At 42.4% G+C, this 22,828-nt stretch overlaps 1 protein-coding gene across 6 annotated transcripts in view; it reads left to right on the top strand.

Moving 5' to 3' along the window:
• Positions 1 to 22,828, top strand: part of STX8 (syntaxin 8) — a 330,836-nt gene that overhangs the window by 54,756 nt on the left and 253,252 nt on the right. For all 6 annotated transcript variants that reach the window (XR_002517971.1, XR_002517972.1, XM_017950346.2 and 3 more), the window contains exon 5: positions 14,714 to 14,838. Coding sequence is in view for 4 of the 6 variants with exons in the window: in XM_017950346.2 (XP_017805835.1) it covers positions 14,714 to 14,838 (125 nt within the window). In the remaining 2 variants the exon portion in view is untranslated. The remainder of the gene's footprint in view (positions 1 to 14,713; positions 14,839 to 22,828) is intronic.

Below are 22,828 nucleotides of genomic sequence, written 5' to 3'. Positions count from 1 at the left end.
AATTATAGAGAAGGAACTGTCAGTGGGAGAGAGTGGTGTGGAACTGTCAGTGGGAGAGAGTGGTGTGGAGGAAGCCAAGAGAGGAGAGGATTCACGGAAAGGGGATAATAGGCTTAGCTGTGACACATGAGGCCTGGAAGAGGGGTCTGGTAAGGCCTGGGAAGAGTGTTTGGCAGTGAGGAGGCTGTGAGGGTGAAGATTTTAGTTGTGAAGGGGCAGAAGTTGACTTCAGTGGGTTGAGGAGTGAACGGGGTCAGGAAGTGGAGTTAGTGAGCGTAGGTTAATAATTCTCCATGGAAGTTTGGCTGCAAACAGGAGAGAAGGTTATTGCTTGAAGATTTATAGGATGGAGAAGAACTAGCAGAAAGCTAAAATGATGAGATCCTGGGAGAGTAGGAGGATGAAAGTTATTAGGACAAATGGAGGGCCACTGTAGCTACCTACCTCAGAATTAATTCTAAATCCAGGCCCCCCAAATTTTGCCCACTCTCCACTCTTACGTCACACATGTTTATGTGATACACATTCCCAGTCCTGGAGCCTCATTCATGTTTTTGCCTTTTCTTGGAATGCCTTACCATCTCTTCCTTTCTTTGCTAAACCTCATGCATTCTTCAAGGCTGCCTTAAATCTCCTCACCTCTTTTCTTTTCTTTTTTTTAAATAGGGGTCTTGCTCTGTTGCCCAGGCTGGTCTTGAACTCTTGGGCTCAAGCAGTCCTCCTACCTTGGCCTTCCAAAGTGCTGGGATCACAGGGGTGAGCTACTGTGCCCAGCCTCCTTACCTTTATGAAACCTCTGAAGTGGTACAAAGGAAATGCCTTGGGTGAAGAATCACAAGATGTGGACTGAACCCTTAGCTCTGCCACTAGGTTGGTGGCCCTGAGGAAGCCACTGAAGGTCTCTTTGCCTTAGTTTTCTTGTCAGTAATACCTCTGCTGACTTACACACAGGGCTGTGTATGATTCACATGAGATAATGTTTGTGAAATGCCTTTGAAATCACAAAACATATTATAGCACCAATGTGTGATACTGTAATTTCCTGACAACTCTCGTTATTGATTTCATTCATTTATCTATGGGTTTTGCTGAAAAAATAATTAATTCCATGTTTTTCTTTCAGTGTCCATTATGCCAGCCATAATGTGATAAAGGATGGAGTGATAAACAAGACCTGGTCCCTGCCCACGTGGGGCTTATAGTCTAGCGTGGGAGACAGAAAGCAAACAAATGCATAATGGCTGGTGACTTCAGTCCTATAAAGAAAAATTAAGCAAGATAAGGAGGAGTGGGGTGAAGAAGTAACAGACACAGATGCTATTTTAGATGGAGGAGTCTGGGAAACCTCTCTGGGGAGACAACATTTGAGAGGAGATTAAAAAAACCTAATTCACAATTTGCAACAATAGGAAATCATCTTTTGCAGGATTAAAAAGAATATCTGCTTTCTCCCACCAAGATGAGTCTTCCCCACTTACTCGCCAATGTCACTATTAACAAGGGTATCCTCAAGTGTGGGTCAGAAAGAAGGTTGAAAACCACCGGGCGCGGTGGCTCACGCCTGTAATCCCAGCACTTTGGGAGGCCGAGGCGGGCGGATCACGAGGTCAGGAGATCGAGACCATCCTGGCTAACACAGTGAAACCCCGTCTCTACTAAAAATACAAAAAATTAGCCTGGTGTGGTGGCGGGCGCCTGTAGTCCCAGCTACTCTGCTCAGGAGGCTGAGGCAGGAGAATGGCGGGAACCCGGGAGGCGGAGCTTGCAGTGAGCCGAGATTGCGCCACTGCACTCCAGCCTGGGCGACAGAGTGAGGCTCTGCCTCAAAAAAAAAAGGTTGAAAACCATTGGCCCATTTAGTTTGCTTGTTTTATGGGTGAGAAAACCAGAGTTGACAAGGTTTTTGGAATTGCCCAGGAGGGATACAAAGCTGGATGCTCTCTTATTTTAACTAGTGTGCTTCATGTTGGTTAGTTTCTCATTTCAATTTGATTATAAACTCCTTGAAAGCAAGAATTGTATTTTCATATTTTTTTCATATTTTCCTAGTACCTAGAACCATAATAATAGGCACCATCCCAAATGTGAAATTGAACATAAAACCAAGTGAAAAGAATCAGGTGTACATCCAGGGACACCTACGATCTCATGATCTTACCTACTTTTCTGAGTGAAGGTATATCCATTGCTGGATTTCCTCATAGTTTTGGAGCATCAGCAAAGTAGAAACACCAAACAAACCAGAGAGAAGTGAAGTTAGATAGTTCAGCCTTGGGAATCAGATAACCCTGGGAAATCTTTTCTATGTATGTCCGTGGTGATGTATGTGTGATATTAGTATTAAGTTGTGCCCATATTGTCACTTTTATTTTCTAATAGGTGTTTATATACACATATGACTGTGGTTCTAATGTGTCATTTTTGAGATTGTGAAAAAAAAATTTTTGCATTGTTTTTCCCCTTTAATAACAATTTTTTAGAAGTATGCACTAGGGCTCACGAGAGCTACCAGTGAATGGGCCAGGCGCGGTGGCTCACGCCTGTAATCCCAGCACTTCGGGAGGCCAAGGCGAGCGGATCACAAGGTCAGGAGATCGAGACCATCCTGGCCAACACGGTGAAACCCGTCTCTACTAAAAAAACAAAAAAATTAGCCAGGCATGGTGGCGGGCGCCTGTAGTCCCAGTTACACAGGAGGCTGAGGCAGGAGAATGGCATGAACCCGGGAGGCGGAGCTTGCATTGAGCCGAGATGGTGCCACTGCACTCCAGCCTTGGCGACAGAGCGAGACTCCGTCTCTAAATAAATAAATAAATCAAAATAAATAAAAAATAAAAATAATAAAATGTTAAATTGTGTATCCCAAAAGCTATATTAATTTCACTTTCAGTTTAGAACTTGAAAGCCTTTGGAAGAATATTGTATATATCAAGAGACAAACCCAGGCAAAACTGGAAGAAAATTTTTGATTCCTTAGACTAAGATTTTAAGCACAGAGTTGGTCTCAAGTGTACTAATTAGCATGCCAAACAGAAGTATGACTTTCTTCTTGTGCCCATATTGTCACTTTTATTTTCTAATAGGTGTTTATATACACATATGACTGTGGTTCTAACATTAAGTGACTCATTCCACCATTAAGTTTAAAGGAGCAATATCACCTCAGGAGCAATATGCTCATTTGGATGCTCATAGCTGGTCACTGATGCACTTTCAAAGTATCTTTACATACCTGTGACCCACGTGCATTTGCAGTAAACCATGAACGAATCCCATGTAATTCCTGATTTGAAAAACGGCTCTTGCAAGATGGTGTAAGAGTTGGGATAGGCTTTGATTGTGAATTTTCTTCTTTCCTTCCCTTTTCTATTGCATTCTTCCCCTTTATTCGAAGGTATGTGAAACTGAATAATTATTATAGAGAAGGAATCCAAAATCGTGACATCTCAGATTCTTGGTACCAATCACATAAAGTAAGGCTTCAGGCTGTGTACAATGGCTCATGCCTGTAATCCCATGCCTGTAATCCCCGAGGTGGGAGGCTTGTTTGAGCTCTGGAGTTCAAGACTAGCTTGGGCAACATAGCGAGACCCCATCTCTACAAATAATAAAAGTAATTAGCCAGGTGCAGAGGCATGCACCTGTAGTCCCAGCTACTCAGGAGGCTGAGGTGGGAGGATCCCTTGAGCTCTGGAGGTCAAGTCTGGGGTGAGTGATGATTGTACCACTGCACGTCAGCCTGGGCGACTGTGTGAGACCCTGTTTCAAATAAATGAATAGGTGAATGAATGAATGAGACAGGGAGAGAAAGACTTCAAAGAAACACGTCTGCCCTTTTGGTAAAGTGGAAGAAAGTCATACTTCTGTTTGGCATGCTAATTAGTACACTTGAGACCAACTCGATGCTTAAAATCTTAGTCTAAGGAATCAAAAATTATCTTCCAGTTTTGCCTGGGTTTGTCTCTTGAAACATCTAATATTCTTCCAAAGGCTTTCAAGTTCTAAACTGAAAGTGAAATTAATATAGCTTTTGGGATATACAGGTTTATTTCAATTTTTTAGTGCCTTCTGTGTAAAAAAAAAATGCAACAATTGGTGTTATGATAATAGTTAACATCTTCCAAGAACGACATTAGACAGTTTGCACACATTTTACACATTGTGTCATCCTATCAGAATGCAAACAGCACCTATAACAAGAATCTATGCTCTGTATGGGTGGAGATTTTGGTCTGTGTGTCTATATTCGATTTTTTCTTTATGCCCATTAATGAGAGCAATGCCAACTATATAATAACTACTAAGTAAATGTTTTTGGAATGAAAAGTTATTGAATCCTCCAGCAACGTTCTGTTCGTATGTTGCCAGTAGGTGATATGATGTTAGCTGTTCACTCCATATTGTGGGACAGTGTGCATACAGTGAAGGATGATTTTCAGTTTCTGTCTTCTGTCTAGTAGATATGAACCTTATCTATTTACAAGGTTAAATAATAGGGTAACAGTTGTTTCTGGATGATATGGGAGATGTGAACAAAGCTAGAAGAATTATACGTAATGGAGATACGATTGAATATATACACATCACCTGGAGGTGTACCTGAGCCGGGCAAATGCTTAATGCATGTTAAATATTATTGTCATTGCTACTGTAACATCATTGTCATCATTTGTTTTTTGTTTTGTTTTGAGATGGAGTCTCCGCTTCATTGCCCGTGTTGGCGTGCAGTGGTGCGATCTCGGCTCACTGCAACATCCACCACCTGAGTCCAAGCAATTTTCCTTGCCTCATCCTCCCGAGTAGCTGGGATTACGGGTGCCTGCCGCCATGCCTGGCTAATTTTTGTATTTTTAGTAGAGACGGGGTTTTATCATGTTGGCCAGGCTGGTCTCAAACTCCTGACCGCAGGTGGTCCGCCTGCATTGGCCTCTCAAAGTGCTGGGATTACAGGCGTGAGCCACCGTGCCTGGCCTATCATTTTGTTTTATTTGACATTTAATAATTATACATATTTATGGGATACCTAGTGATGTTTTCCTACATGTAATATATAATGAGCCAGTCAGGATAATTAGCATGTTCATCATCTCAGACATTTCTCGTTTCTTTGTGTTGGGAACATTCTACATCCTCCTTCTAGCTACTTTAGACTATTATTGTTAACTGTAGTCATCCTACACTGGTGAATAGAACACTCAAACTTATTCCTCCTGTCCAACTATAATTTTGTGTCCCTTAACAAATCTCTTGCTCTCCACCTTCTCCCTACTCTCCCCAGTTTCTGGTGTGCTCTGTTATACTTTTTACTTCTATGAGATCAACTTCTTTTTAGCTTCTGCATATGAGTAAGAACATGCAGTGTTTAGCTTTCTGTTCCTGGCTTATTTTACTTAAGATAATATCCTCCAGTTCCGTCCATGTTGCCGTGAATGACAGGATTTCATTCTTTTTCATGGCTAAATAGTATTCTGTTGTGTGTATATACCACACTTTCTTTATCCATTCATCTGTTGTTGGATAGTTCGATTCCATATTTTGCCTACTGTGAATAGTGCTGCAGTAAACATGTGGGTGTGGATATCTCTTCAATATACTGATTTTCTTTCCTTTGGATAAGTGCCCAGTAGGGGGATTGCTGGATCATATGGTAGTTCTAGTTATAGTTTTTTGGGGAACCCCCATACTGTTCTCCATAGAGGCTCTACTAGTTTACATTTCCACCATCTGTGTCTAAGAGTTCCTGTCTCTCAACCTCCTCACAAGCATTTGTGGTTTTGTGTTTTTGATGACAGACATTCTAAGTGGAATGAGATGATACCTCATTGTGATTTTGATTTGCAGTTCCCTGACAATTAGTAATGCTGAGCAATTTTTTATATATTTGTTGGTGCATTTGTATGTCATCTTTTGAGAAATATTTTGTCAGATCATTTGTCTTTCTTTCACATATTTTGTGTATTTATTTTTTTTTGAAATAGAGTCTCACTTTGTTGTCTAGGCTCAAGTAACCCTCCTACCTCAGCCTGAGTAGCTGGGACTATAGGTGCATGCCACCATGCCTAGCTCACTTGCCCATTTTTCAATCTATTATTATTATGATTTTTTGCCATTGAGCTATTTTGAGTTCCTTATATATTTTGCATATTAATCCCCTGTTAGATAAACAGTTTGCAAATATTTTCTCCTACAGATTGTGTTTTCACTCTATTGACTGTTTCCTTTGCTGTGCAGAAGCTTTTTAGCTTGATATAATCTCATTCGTTTCTTTTTGCTTTTGGTGCCTGTGCTTGCGAGGTCTTACTCATAAAATCTTTTCCCAGATGAACATCCTAAAGTGTTTTCCTTGTTTTTGCCGGTACTTTTGTGGTTTCGGGTTTTACGTTTAGGTCTTTGATTCATTTTGAGTTGATTTTTGCATAGAGTGATGGATGGGTATGTAGGTTCATTCTTATGCATGTGCATATTCAGTTTCCCAGCACCATTTATTGAAGAGACTGTCTTCCCCAATGAGTATTCTTGGCACCTCTGTCAAAAATCAGGAGACTTGGCTTGGCTGTGTTCACACCTGTAATCCCAGCATTTTGGGAGGCTGAGGTGGGCAGATTGGAGTTTGAGGCCAGCCTGGGCAACATGGTGAAACCTCATCTCTACAAAAATTATCTGAGTATGGTGGCATGTGCCTGTAATCCCAACCACTCAGGAGGCTGAGGTGGGAGGTTCACTTGAGCTTGGGAGGCGCAGGTTGCAGTGAATCAAGATCGTGTCACTGCACTCCAGCTGGGTTACAGAGTGAGACTCTGCCTCGAAAAAAAAAAATCAGTTGGCTCTAGATACATAGATAAATTTCTGGGTTCTGTATTCTGTTCCGTTGGTCTGTGTGTTTGTTTTTATGTCAGTACCATAAGAACAGCACTGTAGTACATTACTACAGCTTTGTAGTATATTTTGAAGTCTGGTAGTGTGATGCCTTCAGCTTTGTTCTTTTTGCTTAGGATCGCTTTGGCTCTTCAGGGTCTTTTGTGGTTCCATGCAGACTTTTAAGATTTTTTTTTTTTTCTATTGCTGTGAAGAATGTTACTGATATTTTGATAGAGATTGCATTGAATCTGTAGCTTGCGTTGGGTAGTATAGTCATTTTAACAATATTAATTCTTCCAATCCATGAGCATGAAATAACTTTCCCTTTGTCTGTATCCTTTTCAATTTCTTTCATCAGTGTTTTGTAGTTTTTGTTTTGGAGATCTTTCACCTCCTTGGTTAAATTTATTCCTAGGTAGGCCGGGCGCGGTGGCTCAAGCCTGTAATCCCAGCACTTTGGGAGGCCGAGACGGGCGGATCACGAGGTCAGGAGATCGAGACCATCCTGGCTGACACGGTGAAACCCCGTCTCTACTAAAAAAAAAAAGACAGAAAACTAGCCGGGCGAGGTGGCGGGCGCCTGTAGTCCCAGCTACTCGGGAGGCTGAGGCCGGAGAATGGCGTGAACCCGGGAGGCGGAGCTTGCAGTGAGCTGAGATCCGGCCACTGCACTCCAGCCTGGGCGGCAGAGCGAGACTCCGCCTCAAAAAAAAAAAAAAAAAAAATTTATTCCTAGGTAATTTTGGGGGAGATTGCTATTGTAAATGAGATTGTCTTCTTGATTTCTTTTTCAACTAGTCCATTATTTATAGAAACACCACTTTCATATTTTCGTATGTTGATTTTGTATCCTGCAACTTTACTGAATTTGTGTATCAGTTCTAAGAGGTTTTTTTTTTTTTTTTGGTAGTTTTTAGGCTTTTGTCTCTATAAGATCATGTTTTCCGCAAACAGAAACAATTTGACTTTCTCCTTTCCAATTTGAATGCCATTTATTACTTTCTCTTGTTTGATTACCATGGCTAAGACTTCCAGTACTGTGTTGAGTAAGAGTGATGAGGGTGGGCATCCTTGTCTTCTAGTTCTCAGAGGGAAAGCTTTCACCTTTTCTATATGATGTTAGCTGTGGGTTTGTCATATATGGCCTTTATTGTGTTGAGGTACTTTCCTTCGATACTTAATTTATTGAGAGTTTTTAATTGAGATGTTGAATTTTATCAAATATTTTTTCTGCATCTACTGAGATTATCATATGGGTTTTGTCCTTTATAGTTGATGTGATGTATCACATTTATTGATTTGTGTATGTTGACCCATCCTTGCATTCCTGGGATAAATTCCACTTGATCATAGTATATTATCTTTGTGATGTATTGTTGGATTTGATTTGCTAGCATTCTGTTGAGGATTTTTTGTGTGTATATTCATCAGGGATATTGTCCTGTACTTTTCTTTTTCTGTTGTATTCTCATCTGCTTTTGATATCAGGGTTAATCTAGCCTCTTAGAATGAATTAGGTAGAATACCCTCCCCTTTGATTTTTTGGAATAGTTTGAGAAGAATTGGTATGCATTTCTCTTTAAAGGTTTGGTAGAATTCAGTATGAAAGCCATTTAGTCCTGGACTTTTCTTTGTTGGCAGATTTTATATTATTGATTCAAACTCATTACTTGTTATTGCTCTGTTCAGGTTTTAAAAAAACATGTCTTCTTGGTTCAGTCTTGGTAGGTTGTATGTGTCCAGAAATTTACCCATTTCCTCTAGGTTTTTGAATTTATTGGTGTAGAGTTGTTCGTAGTATCCTGTAATGATTCTTTGTATTTCTGTGGCATCCATTGTGATGTCCCCTTTTTCTTGTCTGATTTTATTTGTTTGAGTCATATCTCTTTTTTTCTTAGTCTAGCTAACGGTTTCTCAATTTTATCTTTACACAAAACCAACTTTTATTTTGTTGGTTTTTTAAATACATTTTTTATTTCAATTTCATTTATTTCTCCTCTGATCTTTATTATTTCTTTCCTTTACTAATTTTGGGTTTGGTTTATTCTTGCTTTCCTAGTTTCCTTGAGATACATTATTAGGTTATTTGAAATCTTTCTAGTTTTTTATCGTAGGCCTTTATTGTTATACAGTTGCCTCATAGTACTACTTTTGCTGTGTCCCATAGGTTGCGGTATGTTGTGCCTCTATTTTCATTTACTTTAAGGAATTTTAAAATTCCATTCTTAATTTTGTCCTTCACTCATTGGCTGTTCAAGAGTATGTTGTTTAATTTCCATGTATTCGTACCATTTTGCATGTTCCTCTTGTTATTGATATTTTCCACTGTGGTTAAATAAGATAGTATGATTTCGGCCGGGCGCGGTGGCTCAAGCCTGTAATCCCAGCACTTTGGGAGGCCGAGACGGGCGGATCACGAGGTCAGGAGATCGAGACCATCCTGGCTAACACAGTGAAACCCCGTCTCTACTAAAAAATACAAAAAAACAGCCGGGCGAGGTGGTGGGCGCCTGTAGTCCCAGCTACTCCGGAGGCTGAGGCAGGAGAATGGCGTAAACCCGGGAGGCGGAGCTTGCAGTGAGCTGAGATCCGACCACTGCACTCCAGCCTGGGCGACAGAGTAAGACTCCGTCTCAAAAAAAAAAAAAAGATAGTATGATTTCAATTTCAAAGTCTAAAAAAATTTTTGAGACTTGTTTTGTGTCCTAACATATGGTCAGTCCTAGTGAATGTTCTGTGTGCTGTTGACAAGAATGTATTTTCTGTAGCTGTTGCGTGAAATGTTCTGTAAATGTCTGTTAGGTCTGTTTGTTCTGTAGTGTAGTCTGTCTGTCTGAATAATCTGTCCAGTGCTGAGAGTGAGATGTTAGAATCCCCAGCGATTACACTATTTGAGTCTCTCTCCTTTTAGAGCTAATAATGTTTGCTTTATATATCTGAGTGCTCTGGTATTGAATGTGTATATATTTACAGTTGTTATATTCTCTTGTTGAATTGATCCCCTTATTATTATGTAATGTCCTTCTTTGTCTAATTTCACAACTTTTGACTTGAAGTCTGTTTTGTCTAAGTACAGCTACTCCTGCTTACCTTTGGTTTTCGTTTGCATAGAATATCTTTTTCCATACCTTTGCTTTCATTCAGTCTATGTGTGTCTGTAGGTCAAGTGAGTTTCTTTTAGGCAGCATATAGTTGAGTCTAGTCTTGTTTTTTGTTGTTGTTGTTGTTGTTTTTTAATCTAGTTATCCAGTCTATGTCTTTTAATGAGTTATTTAATTCACTTACATTCAAGGTTATTATTAATAGGTGAGGACTTATCTTGTCATTTTATTGATTTCTGGTTGTTTTGTATATCCTTTGTTCCTTACTTCGTCTTATTGTTTATTTTTGTGGTTGGGTAGTGTTCTGAAGTGATAAGGCTTGATTTCTTTCTTTCTTTCTGGTTTTCCTTGGTATTTTGGCTCCACCCATGAGTTTTATAGTGTCACATGTTTTTATAATGGCTGTTGTGATCTTTTCACTTCCAAGTATAGTACTCCCTTGAGCATTTTTTATAAGACTGGTCTAGTGGTGATGGATTACCTTCGTTTTTGCTTGTCTGTGAAAGATTTTATTTCTCTTTCATTTCTGGAAGATATCTTTGCTACATGTAATATTCTTGGTTGGCAGATTTTTTTTTTTTTTCTTTTAGTGCTTTGAACATAAAATCCTATTCTCTCTTGATTGGTAAGATTTCTGCTGAGAAATCTGCTATTAGTCTAATGGGAATTCCCTCATAGGTGATTTGATGCTTTTCTCTTGCTGTTTTTGTTGTTGTTGTTATTTGTTTGTTTTTGAGATGGAGTCTTGCTCTGTTGCCCAGGCTGGATTGCAGTGGTGTGGTCTCAGCTCACTGCAACCTCCGCCTCTTGGGTTCAAGTGATTCTCCTGCCTCAGCCTCCTGAGTAGCTGAGATTACAGGCACCTGCCACCACACCCAGCTATTTTTTTGTATTTTTAGTAGAGAGAGAGTTTCACCATGTTGGCCAGGCTGGTCTTGAACTCCTGACATCGTGATCTGCCTGCCTCAGTCTCCCAAAGTACTAGGATTACAGGCATGAGCCACTGCACCCAGTCCTTCTCTTGCCGTTTTTAGAATTCTTTGTCTTTGACTTTTGATAATTTGACTCTAATGTGCCTAAGAGGGGTCCTTTTTGAATGGAATCTATTTGGGATTCTTTTGGCTTCCTGGATCTGGAAGCTCCTAAGACTTGGGAAGTTTTCAGCTACTATTTCATTCAGTGTTTTCTGTACATTTCCCCTTCTTTTGTCTTTCTGGAACACCTACAATGTGAATATTCACTTAATGGTGTCCCCTGAATTATGTAGGCTTTCTTCATTTCATTTTACTTTTTTCTTTTTCCATTTTTCTGTGTTATTTCACAAGGTCTGTCTTCAAGTTCAAAAATTCAGCCACTCATGGTGGCTCACACCTGTAATCCTAGCACTTTGGGAGGCCAAGGCAGGCAGATCACTTGAGGTTAGGAGTTTGATACCAACCTGGCTAACATGGTGAAACCCCATCTCTACCAAAAAATACAAAAATTAGCTGGATGTGATGGCACACCTTGGAGGTGGAGGTTGCAATGAGCTGAGATAATGCCACTGCACTCCAGCCTGGGTGACAGTGAGAACCTGTCTCTAAATAAGTAAGTAAGTAAATAAATAAAATTCTGCTTGGTCTATTCTTTTGGTAAAGCTCTAGCTTGTATTTGTTTATTCATTGAATTATTCTACTCTAGGATATCTGTTTTGTTCTTTTTTATGGTATTTATCTTCTTGTTGAATTCTTATTCAAGTCATGAATTGTTTTCCTGATTTCATCAAATTGTCTAGCTCTATTATCTTGTATCTCACTGTAAGATTACTATTTTGAATTCTTTTTCTGTCATTTTGTATATTTCTCTATCATTGGGGTGTATTACACAGGAATTATTGTATTCCTTTGGAGGTGTCATGTTTCCTTACTTTTTCATGTTCGATGTATCCCTATGTTGATTTCTATGCATCTGGTGGAATAGTTGCTTCTTCCAATTTTATGCAGTAGGTTTTACAGGGAAAGAAATACTCATATGAATGGATCTTGGGGTGTTGGTTTAGTGGGATGCATTGGTTTTGGTTCCAGGTGGGCATAGTAGTGTAGTTTTTGTATAGTTTCTTCAACTGTAATCCATGCTAGTGATGTTTGTGAGTGTCTCAGTGGCCTCAGCTGAGAGGCTTTGTGGTGGTGGTGGCATGACTTTGCCAGGGATGTGCTCACTGGGCTATTTGTCAGGTCGACGATGCATGCATTCACATGGTGGATTGTCCAACTTGGGGTCTCACTTGCTGGGGTTGGGGTTGGTTCCCTTACTCTGGCTGAGGGCACAGTTGCTTGGTTGCTTGGCCAGTCTGGGAGTATGCCTGCCAGAGGTGGCCTGTTGGACTGTTTCTCAGGTCCGGGACATGGGCACACTGCTGCTCAGCTCTCCTGGGGGGAATGCCTGCTGCGGACAGCCCACAGGGCTATTTCTCAGGCATGAGAGGTGGGCATAAGGCTGCTTGACAGCCCTCTGGGCATGTCTGCCGGGAGTGGCCTGAGGAGTTGCATCTCAGACCTGGGATGTGAACACGGGGCTGCTCAGCTGGCCTAGGGGAGTTGCTGCTGGGGGTGACCCGTGGGCTGTTTTTCAGGCCTGGGATGTGGACATAGGGCCACTTGGCTGGCTTGGGGTTATGTCTGCCAGGGGCATCCTGCAGGGTTGTTTCTCAGGCCCTGATTGAGGTGTGGAGCCTTTCAGTAGGCTGGGGGCATGGCTGTAGGGGGCTGCACTGCCCGACTGTTTCACAGATCCTGGATGCAGGAGTGTAGTCACTCTGCTAGCCTGTCAGTTGCACAGGGCCTTCTGCTTGCAGGAGGGTATACAGCAGTTTGGTTGGCTCGAGAGTGGGTTTGCCCTGGGTGGGACTGTTTCTGTGGCTGAAAGTGAGGATGGTGGTTTTCCTTCAGTGCAGGACCAGAGTCACAGCCATTCCTGGGACCTGGGGTGTGGAGTTCAGCCACCTGTGTAGGTTTGGTGGCATGAAGATGGAGTCCCAGTGCTGGAAAGGTGCAGTGGCTACTGTCCGCAAGAGGAGGGCACACTCCAGAGGGAGCTGTGGTCTGAAGATGGCGCCATGCTGTAGTAACTTGGCTCATGGGGTGGGTGGGGAGTGGGGTGTACTCCTAATCTGGGGCAGTGCAACTGTACGAATTCCCAGCAGCTCTCCAAATTGGGCTCAGAACTTGCAAGGACTGGGGGATCCTCCTGTAGTAAGGACAGTAGGTGTTTGCCGTGGCAGTGGAGGCAGGTGGAAATCTCCTGCTTACCTTTTCCTCACAGGGAGAAGGCCCTCATATGTCCAGGCCTACCCAATCCTGGTGGAAGAGATGGGGCCACGGAGGCTGGGGGCCTTCATGCTGCCCTTCTAGACTTTCAATCACCACAGGGGCCTCTCCACTTCCCCACTGCAGTCCAGTGCTTTCCCACACTGAAGTCAAATCTTAGCTGTTTATTCATTGCCTTTGTCCTTCCGTAAGAAAGTGGGGGGCAGGTGAGCACCAGGTGCCTCTAATCAGCCATCTTGCTGATGTCCCACCCACCATTTATTCTATGATTTTTCATGAATCTGATGAGAGCTTTAAAGTGAATGTTCATCTCTTCGTTGAAGTGGTCAGAAGGTGGTGTCCTGGACAAGATGATCTTCTCAGCTTGGACAGAATGTGGACAGGCAGGGAGAGGAGAGGAGCTACTTGAGAGGAGGAGAATCCTGAAAACATGGGGACTGAGGTGGAAATCATGTGTTTCCTGATCCTTAGATAGCGAGACCAACTGGTCTGGTGCAGAAAGGGCACATGGATTATTTATTAGAGGGAGTAAGGTTAAGATTGACAAATCAGAATGTGTTTATTCTGTTATGAATGCTACATTAAAGTCACAAAATTGGTATTGAAACCCTGCATGTGTCTGTGAGCAATCAAATACTCCTTTTTTTTTTTTTTTTTTTTTTGAGACAGAGTCTTGCTCTGCTACCCAGGCTGCAGTGCAGTGGCGCTATATTGGCTCACTGCAACCTCTGCCTCCCAGTTCAAGCAGTTCTCCTGCCTCAGCCACCCAAGTAGCTGGGAGTACAGACGCCCGCCGCCAAGCCTGGCTAATTTTTTTTGTGTTTATTAGAGACAGGGTTTCATCGTGTTGGCCAGGGTGATCTGGAACTCCTGACTTCAGGTGATCTGCCCGCCTCGGCCTCCCAGATTGTTGGGATTACAGGCATGAGCCACTACGCCTGGCTCCAAATATCCTTTAATGGGAAATTATATGGTCTCTTTAAAACAAACAAACAAACAAAAAAACATTGTAATCTGTAGTCACAACATTGTATCTGCTTGAGAAATAATATTTGTACCTTTGGGGTCACATAGCCTCTGAGACAAACTTTGTCCTAATAAAAAGGCTACTGTTCAGCCTTCTGTTTTTGAAATTTAAGAACCTCATTTATTACCAACTTCTCTTAGGATTAACTCAAACATTTCTTAGAGGATTAGTACAAATATTATGTTCTCTCATCATCTCTATAACAGGCTGTAATTCTGAGGACCAAGCTTGTGCCTCATTCATCCCTGTATCTCTTCCAGCACTGAATACAGTTCCTGGCATAAACTCAGGATGCAATAAATTGTGTTTGAATTGAATTTTCAAAGCATTCAAGGCTGGCCACCTCTGCACTTGGTGGGAGTAATTTGCATTTGAGCTGCATGTTTTGAGATACATCAATATCGTTTAATATTGTTCTCTAGGTCCAGCCTGATGAGTGAAGAGGCTAAGCGAGGAGCACCCAACCCTTGGCTCTTTGAGGAGCCAGAGGAGACCAGAGGCTTGGGTTTTGATGAAATCCGGCAACAGCAGCAGAAAATTATCCAAGGTACCAAATACCCTGAGGAGTGTGGGCTCAGAAACCTTGCCAGAATTTTTTTTGTTTTTTTTTGAGACAGAATCTTGCTCTGTCACCCAGGCTGGAGTGCAGTGGCGTGATCTTGGCTCACTGCAACCTCCACCTCTTGGGTTCAAATGATTCTCCTGCCGCAGTCTTCCGAGAGGCTGGGACTACAGGCGCGTGCCACCATGCCTGGCTAATTTTTTGTATTTTTTTAGTCGAGACAGGGTTTCACCCTATTAGCCAGGATGGTCTTGATCTCCTGACCTCATGATCCTCCCACCTTGGCCTCCCAAAGTGCTGGGATTACAGGCGTGAGCCACTGCGCCCGACCACCAGATTTTTGGAACCTTGATTGTTCCTCATCCCCATTGAAAATTGGAGTGAAAACTGCTGGTCCTTTAAAGCTTTTGGCGTGTGCCTCAGGATACCTGGGGAATAGACAGTTGCTGTCACTCATCTCGGTGGCTCATGGAAGTGGTGACTTTCCACTGGGCAACAGCAGAGACGGCAGATCTGAGTCGAAGTCCGAGTGAATTTGATGCCTATGCTCTGTGCTTTAGCTTCACGACTGGGAATTAGTCTCCAAACGCAAGACTCCATTTTTGTTGTTGTTGTTGTTGTTGTTATAAAATATGTCAATTTGGCTTTTCTTTTTTATCTTTTGCCCTGTGGCTTTTTTACTTTTTTTTTTTTTAAACTTTCTTATATTTGTAAAATTTCAGAAGTAATGCATGATTGTTATACAAAGTGTAAACAATATAGGAATGTATAAGATGAAAGCCCTCCATATTGGTTCTCCAATCTCAAACTGGAAACAGATTAATATGTATTTCCTTAGACCTTTTGTATATATTCACATACATATATTCAATATAAATATACTTACTTTACATAAATGAAATCATGAGATAGTTAGCTCTCTCCATATATATATAATTCCACACCTTTTTAAAACTTAGTATATACTGTGTCGGCTGGGTGTGGTGGCTCACGCCTGCAATCCCAGCACTTTGGGAGGCCAAGGCGGGTGGATCACTTGAGATCAGGAGTTAGAGACCAGCCTGGCCAATATGGTGACACCCAGTCTCTACTAAAAATAAAATAATTAGCTGCGTGTGGTGGCACGCACCTGTAAACTCAGCTACTCGGAAGCCTGAGGCAGGAGAATCACTTGAACCCAGGAGGCAGAGGTTGCAGTGAACTGATATAGCGTGTCACTGCACTCCAGCCTGGATGACTGAGTGAGACTTCAGCTCAAAGGAAAAAAAAAAAGACTTACCATGTGTTATGAACTTTATAAAATGTCAGTATGTACAGCTATATTATTCTTTCTAATTCTGCTTTTTAAAATCAGCTTTATTGCCAGGCCTGGTGGCACACACCTGTACTCCTGACACTTTGGGAGGCCAAGGTGACAGGATAGCTTGAGTGTAGGAGTTTGACACTAGCCTAGGCAACATAGTAAAGTCCCATCTTTAAAAAAATTAACAAATAAAAAGGAAGAGGAAGGAGGAGGAGGAGGAGAAAATAAATCTAAAATCAGTTTTATTGATATATAGTTGATGTGATCATAAATGGCCCATGTTTGAAGTATATGATTTGATAAGCTTTGACATGCATATATGCCTGTGAAACCATCACTACAATAAAAATAATGAACCTAATTGTTACTCCCAAAAGTTTTCTTCATGCCTCTTTGTAATTCTTCCTATTGTTCCTCCCCGCCATGCTCAGACAACGGCTGAACTGCTTTTTGTCACTATAAATTAGTTTCTATTTTCTATAATTTTATGTAAATAGAACTATACAGTATGTATCTTTTGGGGAAGAAGGGGCTCTGGCTTCTTTGTCTAAGCATAATTATTTTAAGATTCATTGAACTGGTTATGTATATCAGTATTTCACTCTCTTTTTTTTTTTGAAACACAGTCTGGCTTTGTTGCCTAGGCTGGAGTGCAGTGGTATGATCTTGGCTCACCACAACCTCCACCTCCTGGGTTCAAGCAATTCTCCTGCCTCAGCTTCCCGAGTGGCTGGGATTACAGGCGCCCGCCATCATGCCCAGTTAATTTTTTTTGTATTTTTAGTAGAGGTGGGGTTTCACCATGTTGGCCAGGCTGGTCTTGAACTCCTGACCTCAAGCGATCCACCCGACTCAGCCTCCCAAAGTGCTAGGATTATAGGCGTGAGCCACCATGCCTGGCCTGTGTTTCACTCTTACATTATAGATTTGTATTCCATTGTGTGGATTTACCTCAATCTGTGTATCCATTCACCTGTTGATTAATATTTGGGTGGTTTTCAGTTTTTGGCTGTTACAAAGAAAGCTGCTATTTGCATTCATGTATAAGTCTTTGTATGGACATAAAATTGCATTTTTTTTCTGAGGTAAATACCTACAAGTGGAATGACTGAGTCATATAGTAGCTATATGACTTTTTAAATTTAAAACAATTTTTAATTTGCAAGAAAAAATTATATTTATGGTTTGCAACATGTTGCTTTGAAATATGTATACATAGTAGAATGGGCAAGTCAATCTAATTAACTGTGTATTAGCTCACATGCATATTTATTTGTGGTGAGAACACTTCAAATCTGCTCTCTTAGCAGTTTTTAAGCGTATTAGTCACCCTATTGTACAGCAGATCTTTTGAGCTTATTCTTTCTAACTGAAATTTTGTATTCTGTGACCCGCGTCTCCTCATCTCTCCCCCAACCCCCAGGGCTTGGTAACCACTCCTCTGCTCTCTGCTTCTCTGAGTTCACCTTTTTCAGATTCCACGTATAAGTGAGATCATGTGGTATTTGTCTGGTTTTCTTTGCCTACAAATCCCAGCAGTGGAACTGCTGGGATCACTTTTAATGTTTTTGAAGAACCTCCATACTGTTTTCCATAATGGCTGCAGTAAATTTACATCCTCACCAACAGTGTGCACGGATTCCCTTTTCTCCACATTCTTGCCAGCACTTATCTTTTTTCTTTTTCATCATAGCCATTCTGACAGGTGTGAGGTGATAGCTCATCATGTTTTGTTGGCTTTTCTTTGTTTTTGAGACGGTGTCTCGCTGTGTCACCCAGGCTAGAGTGCAGTGGTGCAGTCTCTGCTCACTGCAAGCTCCGCCTCCCAGGTTCACGCATTTCTCTTGCCTCAGCCTCCTGAGTAGCTGGGACTACAGGCGCCCGCCACCACGTCCGGCTACTTTTTTGTATTTTTAGTAGAGATGGGGTTTCACCGTGTTAGCCAGGATGGTCTCCATCTCCTGACCTTGTGATCCGCCCACCTCCCAAAGTGCTGGGATTACAGGCTTGAGCTACCGCACCCAGCCTGTTTGTTTTTTTGAGACTCTGTTGCCCAGACTGGAGAGCAGTGGCATGATCCTGGCTTACTGCAACCTCCGTCTCCCAGGTTCAAGCAATTCTCCTGCCTCAGCCTCCATGCCCAGCTAAGTTTTGTATTTTTAGTAGAGATGGGGTTTCTCCATGTTGGCCAGGCTGGTCTCAAACTTCTGACCTCAGGTGACCCGCCCACCTTGGCCTCCCATAGTGCTGGGATTACAGGTGTGAGCCGCTGCGTGTATGGGCCTATTTCTGTTGTACTCTCTGTTCTGTTCTTTTCTGGAAAAAGACAGAGAGTTTATCTTTATACCAGTCTATTTGTTTATCTTTATACCAGTGCCACACTGTATTAATTATTTAACCTTTATGATGAGTCATTAAGTAAGATAGTACAGGTCATCCAGCTTCGTTTATTTTTACAATTTTATTGGATATTCTAGGTCTTTTGCATTTCCATGTGAATTTTAGAATCTCTTTTTAATTTTACAAAAGAAAGCTTCCTGGGCATTTGATTTAGATTACATTGAATTTTTAGATTAGTTTGAGGAGAACTGATATTTTAACACTATTGAGTCTCAAATTCTCTCAGCAATGCTTTTTAATTTTTGCTATACATGTCTTTATATATCTTTTATCCTATTTATTCCTAAGTATTTCATATCTTTTTTTTTTGAGGCGGAGTCTCGCTCTGTCGCCCAGGCTGGAGTGCAGTGGTGAGATCTCGGCTCACTGCAAGCTCTGCCTCCCAGGTTCACGACATTTTCCTGCCTCAGCCTCCCGAGCAGCTGGGACTACAGGTGCCCGCCACCACGCCCGGCTAATTTTTTGTGTTTTTTTAGATAGAGATGGGGTTTCACCATGTTAGCCAGGATGGTCTTGATCTCCTGACCTCGTGATCAGCCCGCCTCGGCCTCCCAAAGTGCTGGGATTACAGGCATGAGCCACCGTGCCCGACCTTCATATCTTTTATTCTAAGTAGCATTTTAAAAAGGTCAATTTCTAATTGTTGCTTGTGTATCAAAGTACAATTGATCTTTGTATATTGATCTTGGATCATGCAGCCTTGCCAAACTCACTAATTTCTGAATGGTACTCAGCTCGAGAATCAAAGTGGCCCCTGTGCAGGTCTGCAGAGTGCTCTCTCTGCAGTCCTCTCTGGTCCTGTGCCCTACATCCTCTAACCACCATGGCCTCTTTGGACTTTTCTCAACTCAAGGAAAATGCTGGGCTGCACCTGCGTTCTCCCACGCCCACACCATGGCTTGGGAACTCTTGTGAGGCAGTAATCTGGGACAGTCTTAGAACTCACCTCATTTGTTTCCTGTCTCTCAGAGATCACCGCCCTTCATTTCCTTATGTCCATGTCTTAAAACTGTTGTTTTGTATATTTACCCTATTTCGTTTTGTTTTTCCAGTTGTTTCAGGTCAGAAGGAAGTCTGGCGCCTGTCAGTCCCTATTGGGCAGACGCAGAAATCTAATTCTATTTTGAGTTCCTTTTTCACAGTGAAATTATCCAGTCAGTGAAACACTGTGACTCTCTTACATCTTCGGTTTTACATACTTCACCCATTACCATATTTGAAGGAAAGTGAAAAAGTGAAAAGCAACACAGCTTTACATGCAGCACAGTCATTCACTCTTCAGGATTCACAGCTCCTGAATGGAGCACCTTATAGCTGATACTCATGCATTTTCTGGCATTTTTGCATTTTGACAAGAGAAGCTGTTTTCAGTCGGGAAGAGGATGCTTGTCCCGGAGAAGGTGCTACTTTCAGGGGTTGCTTTAGGTCGGTGTGAGAGGATGCCCCTCAAAGTGTTTGTCACAGTCTCCAGAACAGAGCTTCCTTATGAAGATTCTCACCCTTGGGAAGCCTGCTGGCCGGTGGGGTGTGGGTGGAGTTTAGGGGGAGTGGCAATGCACATTGCAGGTCAGTTTCTTTCCACTGATCTTACCTTTGTGTTTTGAAATGCTATATTCCGGTGGCTCACACCAGCACTTGGGGAGGCTGAGGCAAGCGGATCACAAGTTCAAGAGATTGAGACCATCCTGGCCAACATGGTGAAACCCCATCTCTACTAAAAATACAAAAAATAGCTGGACGTGGTGGCGGGCACCTGTAGTCCCAGCTACTCGGGAGGCTGAGGCAGGAGAATGGCTTGAACTTGGGAGGCGGAGCTTGCAGTGAGCTGAGATCACGCCACTGCACTCCAGCCTGGTGACAGGGCAAGACTCTGTTTTGAGAAAAAAAAGAAAAAAAAAAAGAAATGCCATATTCCTCTTTGCTAGCGAGCTTTCAAGGACAAATACAAAAACAGAAGTAATCTTCACACAGAACGCTTATTAGCCTTTTCTCTGCCTCAAGAATCTTGACAATGTGCTGAGGTTGCTATGGCTTTGTCTGCGTCATTGCCAGGTCCTGCGTTAAATGAAAATAAAGAGCCATAAAAGGTCATTTCTAACTTCCTTTAGCCTGTGGAATCCCTTAGCCATTCTGCACTCTAGCTGACCCTTAGAAACTTTGAAAATCATCCCAAAATAACAGTTCACTGGTAGAACATAGTCCGAAGGGCAGGGAATATCTTCCTTGTCTAACCTAGAAGTGAGGCCTCATCATAACAAATTAGCCAGTTTGGCTTCTGTGCCCCTTAAGCTGTAATTTGAAGCGTGAAATGGGCATTAGGCAGAAGATGGGTGGGTGATGACAATCACTTAATTGCCCGAAAGATCCCTGAGTTAGAAGAAACAAAGGTACTTGTTGCTTGTTTCAAAACGTTTTAGTTATTGTAGACCCTTGTCCCTGAGTCGGATGGATCACGGACCTTGGGGAAGTATGAAGTGTCATTCCGCCTTTACCCAGGAGGTCTCTGTTGATGGGGTTTCTTCATCAGCTCCATCTAGTCCTATGGTTTTTCTATACATGTTCTTTCCAGACTCTAGCAGGAAATTGTACAGTCGTTCTAGATGTCTGCGTTCTTAGGTCTGTCGGTGTTCGCATGTGAAATAGGGCTGTGGAAGGTGGCTAGTCAGACTCCATTTCACACCGGGGAATCTTAGTAGCTAATCTTTGAACCCTTGCAGTCACAGCTTCACGGACAACTCTCTTCGAAGATACCCTTTCTTGTAGCTGTCACCGACACTGGAAGGATTCCTTTCTTAAAATCTTAAAAATAAAAACATCTGTTCTTAAACTTGCTCTGAGTCTTCTAACATAGTGATTAACTTTTTTTTTTTTTTTGAGATGGAGTCTCGCTCTGTCGCCCAGGCTGGAGTGCAGTGGTGTGATCTCCACTCACTGCAAGCTCCGTTTTCCGGGTTCACGCCATTCTCCTGCCTCAGCCTCCCGTGTAGCTGGGACTACAGGCGCCCGCCACCACGCCCGGCTAATTTTTGTATTTTTAGTAGAGACGGGGTTTCACCGTGTTAGCCAGGATGGTCTCGATCTCCTGACCTTATGATCCGCCTGTCTTGGCCTCCCAGATGATTAACTTTTTATCTAGCTTGACCTAATTTTTTTTTCTTTTTCTTTTTCTTTTTTTTTTTTTTTTGAGATGGAGTCTCACTCTGTCACCCAGGCTGGAGTGCAATGGTGCAATCTCAACTCACTACAACCTCCACCTCCTGGGTTCAAGCGATTCTCCAGCCTCAGCCTCCCAAGTTGCTGGGACTACAGGCACATGCCAACGCATCTGGCTAATATTTATATTTTTAGTAGAGACGGGATTTGGCCACTTTGGCCAGGCTGGTCTCGAACTCATGACCTCAGATGATCCACCCGCCTCAGCCTCCCAAAGTGTTAGGATTACAGGCATGAGCCACCGCACCCGGGCGACCTAATTTTCTTCTCTTTCGTTCATGTATATGTTAAACGTGAAAGGTTCATTGCTTCTCTGTGGGCATTGGGCAACACGACGTCAACTACGTTTTTGACTGTGTAAACTCAGAGGACTCTCTAGTATTGGCCAGGAGGCTTTCTCTCTAGCAGAGACTGTATTCCTTTCTTTTGTAAACCTAGAGGGCCCTCTGTGGTCATTCATTGATTTAAACAAGTGTTGTACATTTCAGTCCTTGATTTAAATATGTTGGTGCTCCGTGCCACTAGCTGGGCTCAGATCTGGGGCAAAGAAGTAGGAAAAGAAGAAGGCTCATGTATGTCAAAGACATAGGAGAAGACAGCCGTTGGGGTCTGGATCTTGTACTCAATCCAGGAACTGTGGTTGCAGCTCTTAGGGATGTCCCTTTTTTAAAAAAAAAAAAAAAAAAAAAAAAAAGACAATCTTGCTCTGTCACCCAGGCTGGAGTACAATGGCACGATCTTGGCTCACTGCAACCTCCACCTCCCGGGTTCAAGCAATTCTTCTGCCTCAGCCTGCCGAGTAGCTGAGATTACAGGCACCCGCCACCAGGCCTGGCTAATTTTTTTTTGTATTTTTAGTAGAGACGGGGTTTCACCATGTTGGCCAGGCTGGTCTCGAACTCCTGACCTCAGGTGATCCACCCGCCTTGGCCTCCCAAAGTGCTGGGATTATAGGCATGAGCCCCCGTGCCCGGCCTGATAACTTTTTACTATGGAAAAATTCAAACACGTAAAAGTAGTACAGAGTGTCAGATAATGACTTTGTCCTACTCATCCTCC

Source organism: Papio anubis, chromosome 17 (assembly GCF_008728515.1).
Source record: "Papio anubis isolate 15944 chromosome 17, Panubis1.0, whole genome shotgun sequence".
Classification (NCBI taxonomy): Eukaryota; Metazoa; Chordata; class Mammalia; order Primates; family Cercopithecidae; genus Papio; species Papio anubis.
This window is presented reverse-complemented; position numbering and strand designations above follow the sequence as displayed.